Source organism: Callorhinus ursinus, unplaced genomic scaffold (assembly GCF_003265705.2).
Source record: "Callorhinus ursinus isolate GAN/ISIS: 27379988/994484 unplaced genomic scaffold, GSC_fseal_2.0 scaffold44, whole genome shotgun sequence".
NCBI lineage: Eukaryota > Metazoa > Chordata > Mammalia > Carnivora > Otariidae > Callorhinus > Callorhinus ursinus.
The window spans coordinates 3,305,056-3,323,026 of record NW_027397106.1 but is presented as its reverse complement, the minus strand read 5'-3'; the positions used below and the strand labels follow the sequence as shown (position 1 = coordinate 3,323,026).

Here is a 17,971-nt window from a genome sequence, read left to right as displayed (position 1 = left end):
TTCCTGCAGCATAAGAAAGCTGCAGAGAGACCACCTTCTCTCTCCAGGACAAAGTATGTATTTAGGGAGAAGGGGTGGGGGGCAAAAAAAAGAAAGTAAGTGCATAGACACCACCCCCACCAAAAAAAATGGGAATTTTGATTCAGCAGAATAATCCTATATAACAGCTACACTAAGTGAACTAAAGAAAAGAATATGACAGTGCTAGGATGCTGCCACTCATGTCAGCCCAACCCCAGAGAAAGGTCTCAAATTAATATATTGCAGTAAGAAAGGATTTATTTTAATTATGTAGTGTACCCTCATGTCTTAGTTTTCTCTTCCACTCTCACCAATTTTTTGGACTGTTTCATGAGACAGGATGATGCAATGAAACCTCTTAAGATTTGGAGTCAGACAGTTGTAGGTTTGAGCCACACTCTGATGTTTATTGCATATGTAAACTTGGACAAATTATTCAACTTCCCCAAGTCTGTTTCTTCATCTGTTAAAAGTCGGTAGTAATACCTTGCACTGTTGTTAAGAGGATTCATGATGATTCATTAAAATTTCTTAGAACAATGCCTGGCACAGAGCAGTGCTTAATTAATAGTCTTTTGCTATTAGGTATTTTTGTTACTATGTTAGAACTGTGCCTACATCGTAGAGTCGTTGGGAGGATTGAATGCTGTAATGCAGGTGAAACTTTCAACTTGACCTTACAGATAGTAAGCACTTACTGTCAGCTAGTATTAGGAGCCAAAGTTAATAGAATGAGCTTTATCCTACTCCAGAGTCTTTTGTTCTTTTATCCCAGTTGGGGAAATTGGACCCACAAATTGAATCCGAATTGGAGCAGCTCCAGGAGACCAAAGCACATCAGTCAGCCAATTAGGCATTGTATTCAGAGTCCCCATCTTGTGCAAGGTGCTGTGCTTGGCACTACTAGGGCCGTCTGATGAATGAAGAACCACCCATGCCCTGAAAAAAACTTTGAGTCTGGTTGAACAAATAAAACAAATGGGACAAAAAGAAAACAGAGAACACTGAATTGCTAACCCGTATTTGTTTCCAAAATCAGACGAGGTATAGTAGATGGAAAGAGAGTGCAGTTAGGAAGGACTGCCTGGGATGAAGCCAGGATTGCCACTGACATAGGCTAAATGCAGAAAGTAGTAGGGGGAAAGTTCTGGCCTTGCGTTGCTTTTGTTTTTGTTTTTTTTTTAACTGCAACTTAGAAATTTTCAGACCCCCATTGCTTATTTAACACCACTGTAAAAAAATGACTTGTCAGTGGTAGGCTAAGTTCTCAGTACCTCAATAGATTCCTGCCACTCATTCGTAAATATGAGTTTGCCCTAGCTTTAGGAAACCTTCTCAGACCCATTTTAAAGACCTTTTGTGAGAGAATTGATCCAGTTACCACTGTCAACATGTTTCTCTGCCAAACTTTGGAGTTATTTTCAGGGACTTAGTCAAAGCTCCCTCGGGACCTGTATTAACTAACAGAAAATTCTGTGTCCATATGAGGCCATGCCCAAACTCTGTCTTGTGTTCACGTTGAACCTGAGCCTGGCCTCTGTGACCCCTGTCTAGACCCCCGCCCACCCCGTAACAGGCACAGTCTAATGACTGACTCTGTTTGCCAGGCAACCTTCAAAGGCTGGATGGACATCATGTATGCAGCTGTAGATTCCCGAAAGGTAAGGATACACCTGGCGAAACCACAACCTTCTTAGATGGCTAGAAAGCAAGCAGCATGGCGGCGCTTATCAAGAAAGAGGGGGTTAGGACATGTATTGCTTGTTTGATTGATTATAGCTCACTTTCCTCCTCTCAGTCAGTCATCGCTCTCTTACACTGGCTCCGGATGATTAGGCCGTTGAGTTTTACCCAGTGGAGCCATCTCCTCTTCAGTACTGCTGACAGAAGTGTGGCTCCTAGCCTACAGCCCTCCCCTCCCCCTGGCCTCGGCATTTGCATATTCTCCACCTAAGTTAAGTGGCAGGGCAGGGCGGGGCAGAGAGAACGTAGAGCGCCCTCACCCCAGCTTGCGCAGCAGCTCCAGTGGTCAGTTATGGCTGGTGGCCATGGCATGTCAGAATGGCCCGCCTCCTCCCATGCTAGGAGCTGATTCTCTTCTTTTCTCTCTTATCCTTTGACAGCCTGACGAGCAGCCTAAGTATGAGGACAACATCTACATGTACATCTACTTTGTCATCTTCATCATCTTCGGCTCCTTCTTCACCCTGAACCTGTTCATTGGCGTCATCATTGATAACTTCAATCAACAAAAGAAAAAGATAGGTCTCGTCCCCTCACTGCCAGCGGCCAGAGCTTAGCTCAGATGAGAGGCACTTCTGTCCCTATCTCTAGAAAGAAAATGCCTCTCTCTCTCTAAAATCCATATTATCACCTCACTGTGGCCCTGGCCCCATTATACATTAGCGCCACCCAGCTCTTTCTGTGAGGGGCTGGATTGCACAGTATGTGGTTTACCACATTTCCTAGGCCAAACTAGCAATTTACTAGTACCAAATGTACTAGCAATTCTTGAGGTCTTTGCTGGGTTTGGCATCTTGCCAGAGGGAGTCAGAGTCAGAGAGGGTCTGGTGACAGGGGTGAGAAGGAAAGCAGCAACTGAATAACTGTAGCAAGAAGTAGAAAGTGTCTAGACTTGTCATTACCAATGGGATTCCCTGGGCACCACTAGCAAACTGGGATTTGAAAATCCATCCTTGGAAAGTTCACTTCCTCACTTGTTCCAGACAGTTAACAATTTTTCCCAAACAGACTGAAGCACTCACTCTTGTCATCCATTTTAGAAGTCAAGTCTGTGTCAAGGAACTCCCTGTGTTGTTTTCTTGCACCAGGATTTCTGAATTTTTAATATTGTTGGAAATAAATGGACCAATAACCAGGACTTGAAAATCCTTTCGTTTAAAAATATTATTCTTTAGAATTTTATCAGGAAAGCAGGTCCAAAAACATGTGTGAACCAGTGAGATGCAACTGATGCTCTCAAGTGTACCCTTCCCTGAGGGCCCACAGAGGGGTAGCCCATTTCCTTTGTGCCTAGCCACTGGCAGACCTCAGGAATTCCAAGCTGAAGACAAAGGCTGGTGTTTCTTTGAATTAGAATAGTTGTCCCAGGTTGACCTCATTATGGGGCAACTATTAGCTTAACTGACTTCTGGAAAGATAAGGGGGTCAGTCCCCCCTCAGTTCTTAGGGTTGAACCTTACGTCCAAACCATAGCATGTGAGAGCCTATTGTAATTGCTCGCTCTCTTCTTTCTTCCTTTACTTTGGAGGTCAGGACATCTTCATGACCGAAGAACAGAAGAAGTACTACAATGCCATGAAAAAGCTGGGCTCAAAGAAACCACAGAAACCCATTCCCCGCCCCCTGGTGAGTGCAGGCTGAGGGCAGAGTGAGACCCCATATGGTAAAGACACTGGTAGGGTTATTGCCAAGGAAAGAAAAGTAAGTGATCGGCTGCCTGTGCCCTCTGATCCTCTCCCAGCTGCCCCATTCAGAGGCTCTGGGGAAGACAGCAGAACAGGGACTGAGGTATGGGATGGCTTTTATATTTGTGCTTGACCTTTCCTCTGAGACTTCCTTGGGCAGCAGCAGAGAATCAGCCTGTTATAACCACATTGGCTCTGGCACTGGTAGAAAGATGTTTTAAGAGACCACTAAAAAATTAACAAAGGAAAGTAAAAATGAAAGCTGGTCTCTTTCCTACCAGTGCAAGATAGGATGTGGCCACTGTCTTCTCAGCTCTCTACCCAGCAAGCAAGTCTTTGCAAGATATCTGTGGGAGCAGAAGAGGGTAAAACTAGAAGTCTGATGTCCTGATTTTCTGTCTTGAGCGGAGCCTTTTGTAAAACAGATTTGAGCACTGGGATTTTGCTTTGCCCTCCTGTTGGTGCTTGCCCTCTAGCTTCAGAGGAGATGCTCTGCTCCCAAAGCCATATACCCAGAGGAGTGGGACATAACCCCCAGGCTCAAAGTTCCATCTTCTCTAACTTTCATTTAAAGTAACTTTTTATTTAAAAACAGCATAACTCTTAAACACTCACCTGGCAGTCTAATTTGTAAAAATAAAAAAATAGAGCTACTTTGAACCAAGAATGGGTTTTTCCCTACTTAGTGCTACCCCCTGGGCCTGGCATACCCGCCTCACCAACTTCTGAGAGGAAGCCCTCAGGCCCCGCAGAACAGTTGGAAAACCAGCAAGTGAAAGTGATCCTCAAAATAAGCACCAACTTGAGCGCCTAGATTCTTTAAAAAAAAAAAAATCAGAGCGATCTTAAGAAAGAGAACATTTTTGGTATTTCCTTGAGTTTAGAGCTTCCATTTTGTGATGGAAACGAGACTAAGGAGAATGGAGAGGGTTAACATTTCTGAAGTTCTGTTCAGTCCTTTGCATGCAGGAACCTGAATGTATTTTCTTCTACTCTAAAATACGGAAACTTAATGTGGCAGGAGACATTAATAAAGAGTGATCAGCACTCATTCAGCAAATAGTTATAGATCTCCTACTAGACCCACTGTTGTGTCTGAATTATGAGGTACTTATGATACAGGGGGGATAGAGATAATAAAATAAGCAAACCGCCACTATATAATGTGGAGCGTTGTGAGAAAAAACAACTAGAGAGAGCCTGACAGAGAATAGGGAGGCTTGGGGCAGGGGATCGACTTCAATAGAGTAGTTAGAGGAAGCCTCACTAGGGAGGGTCTACTTGGGTAGATGAGAAGGAGCCAGAGTTCTGGGGGAGAAGATCCTAGAAAAGCAAATGAGGTTGTAAAAGCAGAAAGCATCAGTGTTGCCGGTGGTGGCGGGCTAGAGGAAGGAGCATGAGATGAGCTGGATTAGACCATGCGAGGCATCTCTAAATCAGGCTAGCAAGAAGAATTTTGTTGCAAGCCCAATGAGAAACTGTTGAAAGGTTTTAAGTAGGAGTGGGATGTGACCCATTTATGTTTTTAAATAATCACACTTGCTACTCTGTGGAGACTACACTGGATGTGGGGAAGAGAGGAAGCAGGGACATTAGTTAGGAGACTCTTCCAGAAGTCCAGATAGAAGCTGGCAGTGCTTGGGCTAGAGTAGGGCCAACAGAAGTGGGATAAAGTGGGTGAATTCAGAAGAATCAGTGGGACCGGCTGGGCATGTGGCGGACAAGGGAGAGGAAGGCGACGAGGGTGACCCTCAGGTTTCTGGCTTGGGGACTGGGTGGACTATTGAGATGGGAGGAGAGCGCGTTGGGTGAAAGGCAGGGGGGGACTTGTTAGGTTTGAGATGTTTATGGGTCAACAAGGAGAGATGTTGAGAAAGCAACACGGGAATTCAGAGGAAGGAACTTGAGAAACCTAAGTACATAGATACTGTGTATGCAGTAGGAATAGATGAGCTCTCCGGGGGAGACAGTGCAGAGAGAAGAGGTGAGGGCAAGGTGGACATGGCCAGCACACGAGGCTGAACCGGAGCAGCTGGCGAGCCAGGAAGACCTCCAGAAGCATGTGATGGCATAGACACAGAAGCGTGGCCGTGTTAGAAAACCTGGGGAGGTGACACTGAAGTCGGGGTCTGCCCATGCTCCTGACATTCTGCCAGAGCAGCAGCATAGGGGGCTGGCCAGGGTTACAGAAAAGAAAGGTGATGGCAACTTCCACGGTCCGCTCGGAGAGGCTCTCATGAATGCTCTTGTGTCTTTCCTCCCCTTCCCACCCACCCCCCAGAACAAAATCCAAGGTATCATCTTTGATTTTGTCACTCAACAAGCCTTTGATATCGTTATCATGATGCTCATCTGCCTTAACATGGTGACAATGATGGTGGAGACAGATACGCAGAGCAAGCAGATGGAAAACATTCTCTACTGGATTAACCTGGTCTTCGTCATCTTTTTCACCTGTGAGTGTGTGCTCAAAATGTTTGCCTTGAGGCACTACTACTTCACCATTGGCTGGAACATCTTTGACTTCGTGGTAGTCATCCTCTCCATTGTGGGTAAGTGGGGCGAGCGGGGGGGAGATGCAGGGCACCTGACTGGCCTTGAGCATGGGACTTCTGGGACAGCGGCCACTTCACGGGTGTCAAGTGCAGGCCCGGGACTCTCATGGCCAAAGCCCGCGTGCATCTCTAAGTCATCTTGGGGGCCCGTGCAGTAGGTCACGTGGTCAGTGATTTCTCCTGAGTGTTCATAGTCGTCTTGGATGATAAATTCCCTGGTTGAAGAGGGGGAAATGATAGAGATTTGACTCTTTTTTTTTCAAGGAGTTTAAAGTTAACAGGGAAGGTAAAAACAATTATGGCTGCGGTAGCAGTATAATGTGGAAAAAGGAGTGGTAGGAGGTTGCTAGGTTGGATGATAATGAAAATGGTCTGAGAACATTCTGGTGGGGACCGCCAGGGCTCGTTTTACTGAGGTTTTACTGTGTGCCAGGCATAGTTCTTCACTGGCATGATCTCAACTGGATCCTTATGACAGCCCGGGAAGCAGCTCTTTTTTAATCTTCTGTATGTCCAAGATCACCCACCTAGGAGGTGGCAGAGGCAGAACTCAGGTTGGATCTTAACGGCAACCGTGTGACATTTTGCTTCAACCAAACGGCATGGGAGGCAGAGGAAATGCTGGCCTATCAATCGGCCTCCCAGAACGTTTCCTTGCCTTCCTAAAAGGCATCTCAAATAATGAGACACTGGCTTGGTTCCAGGTAGGTTTAACTGACGTAGGCTGGCAGAGGGAGAGTGCCCAAGGCCCGCGGGAACCAGCCCCGGAGCCAGTGGCCAGGCTGGCTGAGCAAGGTGGTGACTGGAGGTGACCGAAGGCAGCTGGCCCTCCCCTTGGTCAGGGTTAGTTTCTGGTTTTCCAGTTCTGTCCGCGGGAGCAGCACATCCGTAAGTGTGTTGATATATTGAGCACTGATCGCATATATCTCCCCCCAAGAAAATTCCTTTGGGCAACACTGTACATGGAGTTTCCCTGTGGAGAGTCGCAGAGCACATTAGCCTATAGAAAGTTCTTGAAAGTCCTACAGTAAAGAATGGTTGAACTCACCATGCTACCTTTATTTTGATCACAACACCCTTTTTTCAAGTAATAAGAATGGTATCTCATGTTTTACTGAAACATACTGTGCGCCAGTCACCATTCTAAGTGCTTTACTCTAGTTATAATTCCTACAGTCCTCACAACGACCATTTAAGTATCACAAGGAACTGAGGCACAGAGCAGTGACCAAGACATGAGGCTGGTGAGCAAGTGAGCAGGGGTTCAAGCCCAGCCCTGGGACTCAAATCCATACTCCTAACCTCCCACAAAACACACTTTGGACAGTGTTGCCTTGTCCACTGTTCTTGAATGTTTTCTGCCCACCTATCATTGAGTGGGCTGGAAAACCCACAAACCAAACCATGCCCTCTATTCTCTCTCTTTTTTTTTTATTTTTATTTTTTTTTAAAGATTTTATTTATTTATTGGACAGAGAGAGACAGCGAGAGCAGGAACACAAGCAGGGGAAGTGGGAGAGGGAGAAGCAGGCTTCCCGCTGAGCAGGGAGCCCGATGTGGGACTCGATCCCAGGACCCTGGGATCATGACCTGAGCCGAAGGCAGACGTTTAATGACTGAGCCACCCAGGCGCCCCACCATGCCCCCTATTCTCAGATGGTACTCAAAAATACAGAGAAAGAATAATTTTACTTTTGGTGATTAGGATTTTTATTAAATATCATTCATTTGTTCAGAAACAAAAGTATAGAAATTATCTTTTTATTTTTTTAAGATTTTATTTATTTGTCAGAGAGAGAAAGAGAGAGAGAGAGCACAAGCAGGGGGAGCAACAGGTAGAGGGAGAAGCAGGCTCCCCACTGAGCAAGGAGCCCGATGCAAGACTTGATCCCAAGACCCTGGGATCATGACCTGAGCTGAAGGCAGACGCCTAACCGACTGAGCCATCCAGGCGTCCCAAGAAATTATCTTTTTAAATTAAGAGGAGTTAGGGTAATTAGCTCTGGGACCTCCTAGAGGACCCTTTAAATGGTGTTCCTGCTCCCTGGAGTGCTGTCTACCCATCTTTCTCCCCTTTTCTCTGGGAACAAATACATGTTCATCAAACAAAACCTTACTCTGGCACCTTCTCTCTGAAGCCTTACTTGCCCACCAGACATGGAATGCAGTATTCCAGATACTACCTTACTTCTTATGGTCACTGGTTATGACTTAATTGAGATGTAAGAAGAAGAGAGCTGAGAATTCATCTTGGGTCCTGGCTAAGGTAGACATTTTTGTTTTTTTTTTTTTTGAAACTTCAAATACTCTATGGAATTCTAGCTCCAGAAGATGCTCCAAGAGGCTGTCCAGCCTACTCTCTGAACTTACTGCATCTCATCCCTTTCTGAAAGTTAAGATTTTTGTCCTATGTTGATAAAGAGTCACGCATAATGAGCTTGACTGATCACAAAGACAGCTTTATGAAGGAATGGATGGGGGAGTGTAAGCCCAAAATGGTTGCTGTTACTCTGATATGTCTCCAGTTAGACACCTCTTTGAGTCTTAGAGGAGGGAAACAAAACAAACAAACAAAAAAAATTTTATCCTAGCTTAAAGAGCTCAGTGGGGTGCCTGAGTATCTCAGTTGGTCAAGCATCCAACTCTTGATCTCCACTCAGGTCATGATCTCTGGGGTCGTGGGATCGAGCCCCGCGTCAAGCCCTGCATGAGGGTCTGTGCTCAGCAGGGAGTCTGCTTGAGATTCTCTCTCTCTCAAAAAAATAAATAAATCTCTTTAAGAAAAGGGAAAATAAATCTCAAATAAGGAGATTGCACAGCCTCCTGCAGTTCACTGTCCCAGTATCTGTGAATCCTTCGGTTGAAAGATATTTCCTTATTCAAAGTAAATCCCTCCTGTCAGTGGAAGCGCCTGTTGTCTCATCAGGGCCTCGACAGCAGAAGAAGGCACTGATGCAGAGGGCGTGTCTTTGCCTTCCCCTCAGCTGCCACGGCCCAACCTTTGCGTGTTGTCTTCCTTCTGTGGCCCTTCACTGGACTCCCATGGTTGCTCTGCAGCGTTCAAGGCAAGTGGGCTGGCTGAGGTGGACCCCCAGATAAATGTAAACAGAAAAAGTCCTGTGGATTTACATGGTCACCCTCTACTTTTATATCCTACTTACGCCTTGACGTTTTTCTCTGCTGATGCTGTTTCTGATTTATGGATTTAAACACAAAATCTAGAAGCTCTGAGTTAAAAGCCACTCCTGAGAGATCCCTCTGGTTTTCTCGGCTACTTTGGCAGGGTAGGGACATGGCACAATAAGAAACCAAAAATGTCTTTTCAGAGCCAGGAAGAAGATACTTTGGAAATTAGCGGCATAGCGGAATAACTAAGACACCACAGCCCAGGGGCGTGAACTCCTGGGTGGCACCGGGCCCTCTCATTCACTGTGTGTGGATATGGAAATTTGCTAGCATTTCGGAAAGGAATCAGTAACACCTCGGCAAGTCACACATGCGCCAAACGGTGAAAAACTAATCATTCTTGAGTGGGAAAACAGATAAATGAGGACCTGTTCATGAAATGGAATACTGTTCAACCATGAAAATGAATAATCCAGAATTATTTTAACACCAGAGATCAATCTCACAAACATAATGCAAAGTCTCAAAATTAAGTTAGAGATCTAAAAAACTTGTTCTAAAAAGATACAGTATAATTCTTTCAACGTAGTAGGATGCTAGGATGCTATCTATCTATCTGTGATAGCTATGGATTCATCCATAGTGAAATTGTGAAGAAACTGGAATAATACTACACCACCTCCAGGATTGTGGTTGAAGAGAGGAAGCAAATTTGGTAGAATACTTGCATCTGTTAAATCTGGATGTGAAGTGCATAAATGTCTATGTTATTGTTTTATCTGCTTTTCCATATGTTTGAAACATGTGATTTTCTCTTTTCATCAGGAGAGTTCAGATTGAATGGTAAGGCGCTCATTCTATGAAGCCCTTTGAACTTAAGGGCTCCGGTGCCAGGTGACCTAAGAGAAAGGGGTCTCCAATCTCAGTAACATTTCTTCTTCTGTCCTCTTCTTAGGAATGTTCCTGGCTGATATAATTGAGAAATACTTTGTTTCCCCAACCCTATTCCGAGTCATCCGATTGGCCCGTATTGGGCGCATCTTGCGTCTGATCAAAGGTGCCAAAGGGATTCGTACCCTGCTCTTTGCCTTAATGATGTCCTTGCCTGCTCTGTTCAACATTGGCCTTCTGCTCTTCCTGGTCATGTTCATCTTCTCCATCTTTGGGATGTCCAATTTCGCCTATGTGAAGCACGAGGCTGGCATTGATGACATGTTCAACTTTGAGACCTTTGGCAACAGCATGATCTGCCTGTTTCAGATCACAACCTCGGCTGGTTGGGATGGCCTGCTGCTGCCCATCCTAAACCGCCCCCCTGACTGCAGTCTGGATAAGGAACACCCAGGGAGTGGCTTCAAGGGAGACTGCGGGAACCCCTCAGTGGGCATCTTCTTCTTTGTAAGCTACATCATCATCTCCTTCCTAATCGTTGTGAACATGTACATCGCCATCATCTTGGAGAACTTCAGTGTAGCCACGGAGGAAAGTGCCGACCCTCTGAGCGAGGATGACTTTGAGACCTTCTATGAGATCTGGGAGAAGTTTGACCCCGATGCCACCCAGTTCATCGAGTACTGTAAGCTGGCAGACTTTGCGGATGCCTTGGAGCACCCTCTCCGAGTGCCCAAGCCCAACACCATCGAGCTCATTGCCATGGACCTGCCCATGGTCAGCGGAGACCGCATCCACTGCTTGGACATCCTTTTTGCCTTCACCAAGCGGGTGCTGGGAGATAGCGGGGAGTTAGACATCCTCCGGCAGCAGATGGAGGAGCGGTTCGTGGCGTCCAATCCTTCCAAAGTGTCTTACGAGCCAATCACGACCACCCTGCGGCGCAAGCAGGAGGAGGTGTCGGCAGTGGTCCTGCAGCGCGCCTACCGGGGACATCTAGCAAGGCGGGGCTTCATTTGCAAAAAGACCACTTCCAATAAGCTGGAGAATGGAGGCACGCACAGGGAGAAAAGAGAGAGCACCCCGTCTACAGCCTCCCTCCCGTCCTATGACAGTGTAACTAAACCTGAGAAGGAGAAACAGCAACGGGCAGAGGAAGGAAGAAGGGAAAGGGCCAAAAGACAAAAGGAGGTCAGAGAATCCAAGTGTTAGAGGAAAGCAAAAATTAAATATTGTACAGATGTAAAACTTGCAAGTGAAAGATTGTTTACAAACTTCCTGAATATTATCAATGCAGAACAGCTGTGGAGACACTTTAACCTGAAGATCTATACCAAACGTAGTCTGCTTACCATGTAACACGGTTGCATCTTGAGCAGTGACCTGCCAAGGGCCAAGGACCCTGCTCCCTGGACTCACCAATTTTCTAATGCTTGGGCAGGTGGTTACTGCATGTTCCACATCAGTCAATGCAACTTAGGACAAAACCAACAGGATACAAAAACCAGAGGAGAGGCTGCCGGGACCAGCATATTTCCGTTGCAGCCAAATGGATTTTATTTTTTCATTTTGGTGATTCTCAGAAGCAGAAAGCATCACTTTAAAAGTCTGTTTGTTCATGCAAACTATATTTGCATTCTTACATTAGTTAAGCTAAGCAGCAAAAAGAAAACACACACACACACACACACACACACACACACACACACACACACACACACTCTCTCTCACATCTAGCCCATGTCATTCAATTGTCAGTTTCTTTGACATAAACCGCATCTTCTCCACATGGGCTTCACGTGGTCTGGAGATGGGTGGGGGAAACAATCAGGTTTCTTCAGGCTGAGGAGGACTTGCTCAGGCCGATTCCAAACATTGTGCTCGTTCAATGCGTAGAAATGATTTGCATGATGGCATGCCGTGATCAGAAGTCATGCATGAGAACCATACACCACAGGACACTACCAATCCTGTCCCCTGCACTGGGTCAGCCTTCGGACAGGACCCAGCCCTGCACCGTTCACTGTATTTGGAGAAAAAAATGGTAAGAGTTCCATACCCGCTGCAATTCCTTATGAATTCTTAGAAGTCTTTCATACACCTTCTGGGTAGGGAAACATAACCAACCAATTGACCACCACCACCAACAACAAAAAAACAAACCCAGCCCAACAAGCAGATGGATCCGTTGTGTGTATATGTTTAACAGACATCTCTAACATACAGCCATTGTTGCACATTTTGAAAGATGAACTACTTAATGCTGCTCTGTGTCCCTTCCATGGGGAAACTTTGATCTCGAATGGCTTGTATTAATAATGTCACTGTAAAACCAAATCCTAGGGCTAAAAACAAAAAATCAAAAAAAAAGTTCATTTGTATTGCAATATTTATGATGATTGTTTAGCCTTCATACTGGAGAACTGACACTTATTTGGGGAGAGATAAAAGTGCTGTTCAAAGTGGCACGTTATCTCTAGGGGGCAGTTTGGGGAACTGAAAGCAAACTTTCAGTTGGTCAGGGGTTGGGGTGCTCACTTCATTCAGTGTCCGGTCCTTCTGCACTGTGGCTTTCTCCGGGCTCGGGTCCCACTGGAGAGGGGTGCAGATCTCCCCAGCGGGCCTCTCCCCTCTACAGAGGGGTTGTGGCGAGCTCACGCACTGCATGGTTCCTCTTTGCCTCCATCTCACTTTTCCACCAAGCGGGGCTCCCCTTACCTACAGAGCTGGGTGAGGGCAGCAGCACTGGGAGCTGTGGCCGTGGTTTCTTTCGTGTGTTAGAGAATAAATAGTCACTGCTGGGCCCCCAGGTAGAGACGGAGCCGCCTCTGAACCAAGCCCACTTGGTTTCTTTATTGCACTGATTCTCATGAGAAAGCGATTTACTCTGAATTCTTAACACGTCCCAGCTTCTGCCGGCACAGTTCCCTCTCAGCCAGTTGTGCTGCTTAGCGGCCTGCCCGTTGTCCTTGGAGGGTGGCTTTGCGGGGAGCACCGTGTCTTCCGTTCCATCTCCCGCTCTAGGGAAGACCGTTTTTAGTCCAGGGGTTTCTCATCAGATGACTAGAGCTCAAAACCAAGATGCTGCAGTTGAATGTGTCAGGAAGTCTATACAAGGAATGAGGAGAGACTTGAGCATGCAAACCAAATCAAAACAAATTCTTCCTGAACCATAAAACCGAGGGGGACTAAAAGCACCCCATAATCAGATACACCAACCTGCCCCGCAATAGAAGCACTTTGGTGTAATTGTACCATCCACCTGACTAGTTTTGCGTAGAACAAACCACGGCAAGGCAGTAAACAGAGCTTTCTATCTTGTCGGACCTTTAGAAACTCTGCCCAGCTCTCGTCAGCCTGCTTCTGCGGCCTCCTCCGTAGAACTTTTATACTACACCTGACACCAGGTTGGAAAAGCATTTCTCTCAGTGACCCTGCTAACTGCTAGGACGAATGTATAGTAACATGTACAGGCTACATCGTAAACAGCACAAAACAGAAGCTGACAAGTGTGGCTATTCTTTTTAAGAGAATTATAAATACTGTAATATATCATTTTATTTTATTGGCATGCCTTTTTGTAAATACAAATTATTAACTTATTAAATAGGAAATGGCTTCTGGCTTATGCCATTGTCATGTTTATTTTTATTTTTTATACTTTTCTTTCTTCTTAGAACTTAGATGCTGTCAGCCAATGTACATCCCCAAACCAGACAGACAGACAAAAAATTTTTTATTGCTAATGGTCTTTTCCAAAACAACAAAAAAATATATATTTTTGTTCCAATGTGCAATAAATTCTAACCACTTCTATGCAAGATTTGGCTAAACTTCATAATTGTTCTTAGGTCTTGAGATGGGCAACAGAGCTATAAGATCCCGCTCGGTACCCCCCAAGTGCTCATGCTAGTGATGTCATTAAGCTACTAGAGCATATTAATGAGATTTTTCTAAGATCTGACCTTTTCCCTCCCACCCCCCGGACCCCCAACAGCTATCTCCTCAGTAACACACACATGGGCCTTGGTATCTGACCCCCATCAGCCAGCTTCATAGGGAAGAAGCCACCCCCACTCTATTTGATGTTTCCAATTTTTTTTTTAACTTTTCCTACCTTCTTTTCCCCTCACCCACCATCCCTCCACCCGCTCGCTCGCTCACTCTCTCACTCACCCGCCCTGCTCCACACTTCTTTGGTAGTAAATGACACCATCACCAGCAGTTTACACCCGCAGTTAACAGGCATTGAACTGAAAGAGTCAGTGAGGACGTTTTTGTACGCCTTCACTGAGTGGGTAAGTGGCAAGGCTTTGCCAAATATTAACAAAGCCAACAGCAACCACAGTATCACTGCACATATATATATAGAGATCTATAAATATAATATAAATATTTATTTTTTGTAGCCAGGTCCTTGGTGCAGTATTTATACTCCACAATCCACCTTTAAAAAAAGGACAAAAAAGCAAAAAGACATGTGTGATGCTGTTAATTTAAAATGCAGGGCCAAAGCCACTGAGCGGCCGCTGACACGGTTGCTAGTTTGTGTGTGAAAAACACTTTCCCCTCTTCTTTCCTTAACCTCCTTGTTGCTTAGGCTGAGGAGACTCCATAATTTAAAGCAGAGGGTGAGAGCAGCAAAAACGTCCCGAGTCAACGTGACCTACTCCCACTCGCTCTAAATGAGCCACTTTTGGCGCCAGAAGTTGACTGGGGAGAAATTAACAGAAGTTCCCAGTCAGAGCCCCTGGAACGACAGTGCCCAAAGTTCTTTTCTTTTCCGCCGCAACCAATGTAAACTTGTAAAAGACCACTAGTGAAGATTAGTGTGTTAGTGAATGCATGGAGGCCAACACTGCTCTAAATGAGACATGATTAAAAAAAAAAAAAAAAAAAGTACATCACTACTTTAAGCCAAAAGGAAACAAAATAAAAATGACCCTTTTTACTGTACAAGGGAAGCCTGTCTTGGTGTCCGTTTGTTGCTTGACTACCCCAATTCTTGAGTCCTGGGAGGGGTCTGGGAATCGGGACCTTAGCACATTTGGGAAAAGGCGGGGAACAGAAGGGAGAGAGATCAGGGTCTCTCGCAAAGTTCTGGCTGAGAAGTAGAGATTGGAGAGCAAAGCAAGGTCCCGCCCACCACCACCTCCCCCCTACCCAGATCCCCCCCACTCACCCATTGCATGTGGCGTTCTTCCCCCTCCCGGGCCAGTGCTTCCAGGCCCATGAAACCCCTTCTTCACCAGTCCGCCTGGCGGAGCCCCCCGAGATGACGTCAGCCAACCCAGCCGGGCTGGCTTCACTTCTGCCTTTTTCACCAGTATGTTCAAACAAACAAACAAACAAACAAACTATCCTAATGCCCCAAAGCTCGGGCGAGCCCCATGCCCAGCAGTCTCCACTCTCTAGCTAATGCTGGGCCCTGCCCTCCATCACCCCAACACATACACCAGCAGACTACGGCTGGTCTCGTTCACCTTCGTGCAGGGGAGAGGGGCACCGCTCCCCTCCCTCACCCTGCCCTGCTTTGGGGACATCCCTCTCTAGGCCATGTCTCCCCGTCCAGGAACACTCTCAGGAGGATTATGAAGTGCCCACTCTGGTCCGCTCCAGTAGCTCCACTCTGGAGAGAGATGGCTGGTAGGTCAGTCCCCATCCTCCTCCCCTCGGCCCCAGCCTCCAGGCCTGCTGTGGAGGTGAGTTGCCATGGGTTATGGCTTTGTGACTTGAGTCCTGGGCATCTTCTGTAACGATGCCTCTTTCTTTTCTCAGATGTTGCCCAAAGTTTTGCAAAAAGCTTCGTTCATTTTCAGGTACCCCCACCCCCTAAAGAATCGGCTGCAACTAGCCAGCCAGGGGGGCATCAGGAGAGAAGAGGAAATCTGGGTCGGGAGGGGTCCAAGGTGTGCCCAGGGTCTGTGCTGTGGCTCAGCTCTGTGCTTTCTTGGATTCCCTTTCTGAGATTACCAAGATTTCCTCCACGAAAGTGCTCCTGAGGCACCCCCTGCCCCTGCTCCCCACTGCTGTTTGCTGTACATAGAGGCTAAGTGGGGTGGGGTGGGCGGGTGTGCACGTGTGGTGTGTGTGTGTGTGAAGAATGTATATAGGTAAAGGGGAGCGTGGTCCAGTGGTTCCAGAAAAGGGACAGAACTGCTGTGTTCCATCCCCAGCTCAACCACTGGCTCGCTGTGTGGCCTTGGGCAAGTCACTTAACCTCTCTGTGCCTCAGTTTCCTCATCTGTAAAATGGGGATAATAATACTGACCTACCTCACAGGGGTGTTGTGAGGCTTTAACTAAATGTTTTGTAAAGTGTTTTGAGATACAGAGGCAAAGGCACTAGGGAAGGGCAAAGTATTATTTGGACTTAAGGAAGACGAAATGGTACCATAAATGCTGCTATTCTGAGAGCCATTTTAAACTGCACTGCTCCAACCACCCCCGCTTCTCATCACCAGGACAGCAGGTCGAGAAAATGTCTTTCCTTTCACTTGCTTCTGGGGTTTGTGATTATTCTAGACACTTAATTTTTTTTCCCTTGCTGTATCTCCTCTTTCCCTCACCCCCTCGACTTGTTCCCTGTTCCGTTTACGCGGAAATGGCAGAAATGCTTGAGAAATGGGAATGCATAAGTGGATTGGAAGTTTATAGTCTGAAATTTCAATTTTACTTTGTACTGTACATCTTTTTACTTTAGAATTTGCAATAAAGGGTTACGTCAATCTTGTTTTCAACTCTCCTCTTGGACTGGCCTGTCATTCTGTCATTGTTCTCACACCAAAGCCCCTCGGCCCGGGGTAGACGGGGGAGTCAAGCTCTCCCACCCAGCCAGACCCCACAGCTGTCCTCTCTGCCTTCCCCTGTGGCAGGGGACAGAGCCGGAGGGCTCACCCAGGCTCAGCTCCCCAGATGGGCTGGCCGGGCCCCAGCCACTCAGGTGGGTGGGAAACGTTTGGGGCTCCAGGGAGGCTAGGTCTTACTGTCTCTTGCCTGAGTAGGGGGAGCGGCTTGGAGGCAGCAGCCCCAGAAAGTGGGGACGCCTCTAGCTGTACCACCCCTGCGCACTCCAGCAGGGCCTGGGCGTAAAACAGAAACTCATCTTATCAAGCTGCCTTACTGGTCACAGGTCATTCCCTCTGGAGTTCAGCTTTCGGCTCAGGCAGCTCTGGGTTCAAAACCCTGACTCTGCCACTAACTAGTTGTGGCCACTTTCTTTACATGTCATGGAGAGCATACCTGCTTTTCTTGGGTTCTGAAGATTCTATCAAATAATGCAGGTAACTGCTCCGCACAGGGCCTGGCATACAGTTAGCACTCACTAAATGCAAGAACTCCTGTGAGCGAAGGAGGCACTAAAACTGACCAGGGGGAGGGCCTGCCTCCCACCCCCGGGACACTGGCACCGAGGCCCTCCTCTCCCGCTGGCAGCCCCGCTGGCGATGCGGCCATTTCCAACAAACCAACGCTCGCTCCCTCCTTTGCGTATTCGGTAACGTTTATAATAGGGCGAAGGCAGCACTCTGCCAAGGCTGTGCTCCCGTCTCACAGCCGGGGGCACTGAGGTGAGGGGCGCCCCGGCCCGCGCGCAGCCGCCCGGGCCCTCGGCTCGAGCTCCGCAGACAGGAGCGGCCTCGCCTCCCCCGCGCCGCGCGCCTGGGCCAGCCTGCGCCGGGGAGGGCCGGGGCCGGGGCCGGGGCCGGGGCCGTCGCCGCCCGTGACCCACAGCGTGAGCACGACGAGCAGCGCCCCGGCGCCCAGCGCCCCCACGAAGCCGGTGAGGAGGCCGAGCGCCAGCGGCCCGACCCAGCCGGCCGGGCTGCGTTCGTAGGGACCCTGGGGCAGACGCTCCACGATCAGCTGCAGCGCGTCCCAGTCCGGCTCCGGCAGCCAGGCGCGGCGTGGGCGCGGGGCCAGGGGCGCGGCGGCGGGGCGGGGGCCGGGGCGG

At 47.6% G+C, this 17,971-nt stretch overlaps 2 protein-coding genes across 6 annotated transcripts in view; one reads left to right on the top strand and one right to left on the bottom strand.

The window, feature by feature from the left end:
- The window catches only part of SCN8A (sodium voltage-gated channel alpha subunit 8), a 176,587-nt gene extending 159,828 nt beyond the window's left edge, over positions 1–16,759 (top strand). For all 5 annotated transcript variants that reach the window (XM_073881974.1, XM_073881976.1, XM_073881973.1 and 2 more), the window contains 5 exons: positions 1,629–1,682; positions 2,145–2,282; positions 3,286–3,390; positions 5,731–6,001; positions 10,086–16,759. In XM_073881974.1, coding sequence (XP_073738075.1) covers positions 1,629–1,682; positions 2,145–2,282; positions 3,286–3,390; positions 5,731–6,001; positions 10,086–11,233 — 1,716 coding nt within the window. In that variant the 3' untranslated portion in view covers positions 11,234–16,759. The remainder of the gene's footprint in view (positions 1–1,628; positions 1,683–2,144; positions 2,283–3,285; positions 3,391–5,730; positions 6,002–10,085) is intronic.
- A 753-nt stretch (positions 16,760–17,512) lies between these two features.
- The window catches only part of TMDD1 (transmembrane and death domain 1), a 1,386-nt gene continuing 927 nt past the window's right edge, over positions 17,513–17,971 (bottom strand). The window contains exon 2 of the mRNA XM_073881850.1: positions 17,513–17,960. Coding sequence (XP_073737951.1) covers positions 17,569–17,960 — 392 coding nt within the window. The 3' untranslated portion in view covers positions 17,513–17,568. The remainder of the gene's footprint in view (positions 17,961–17,971) is intronic.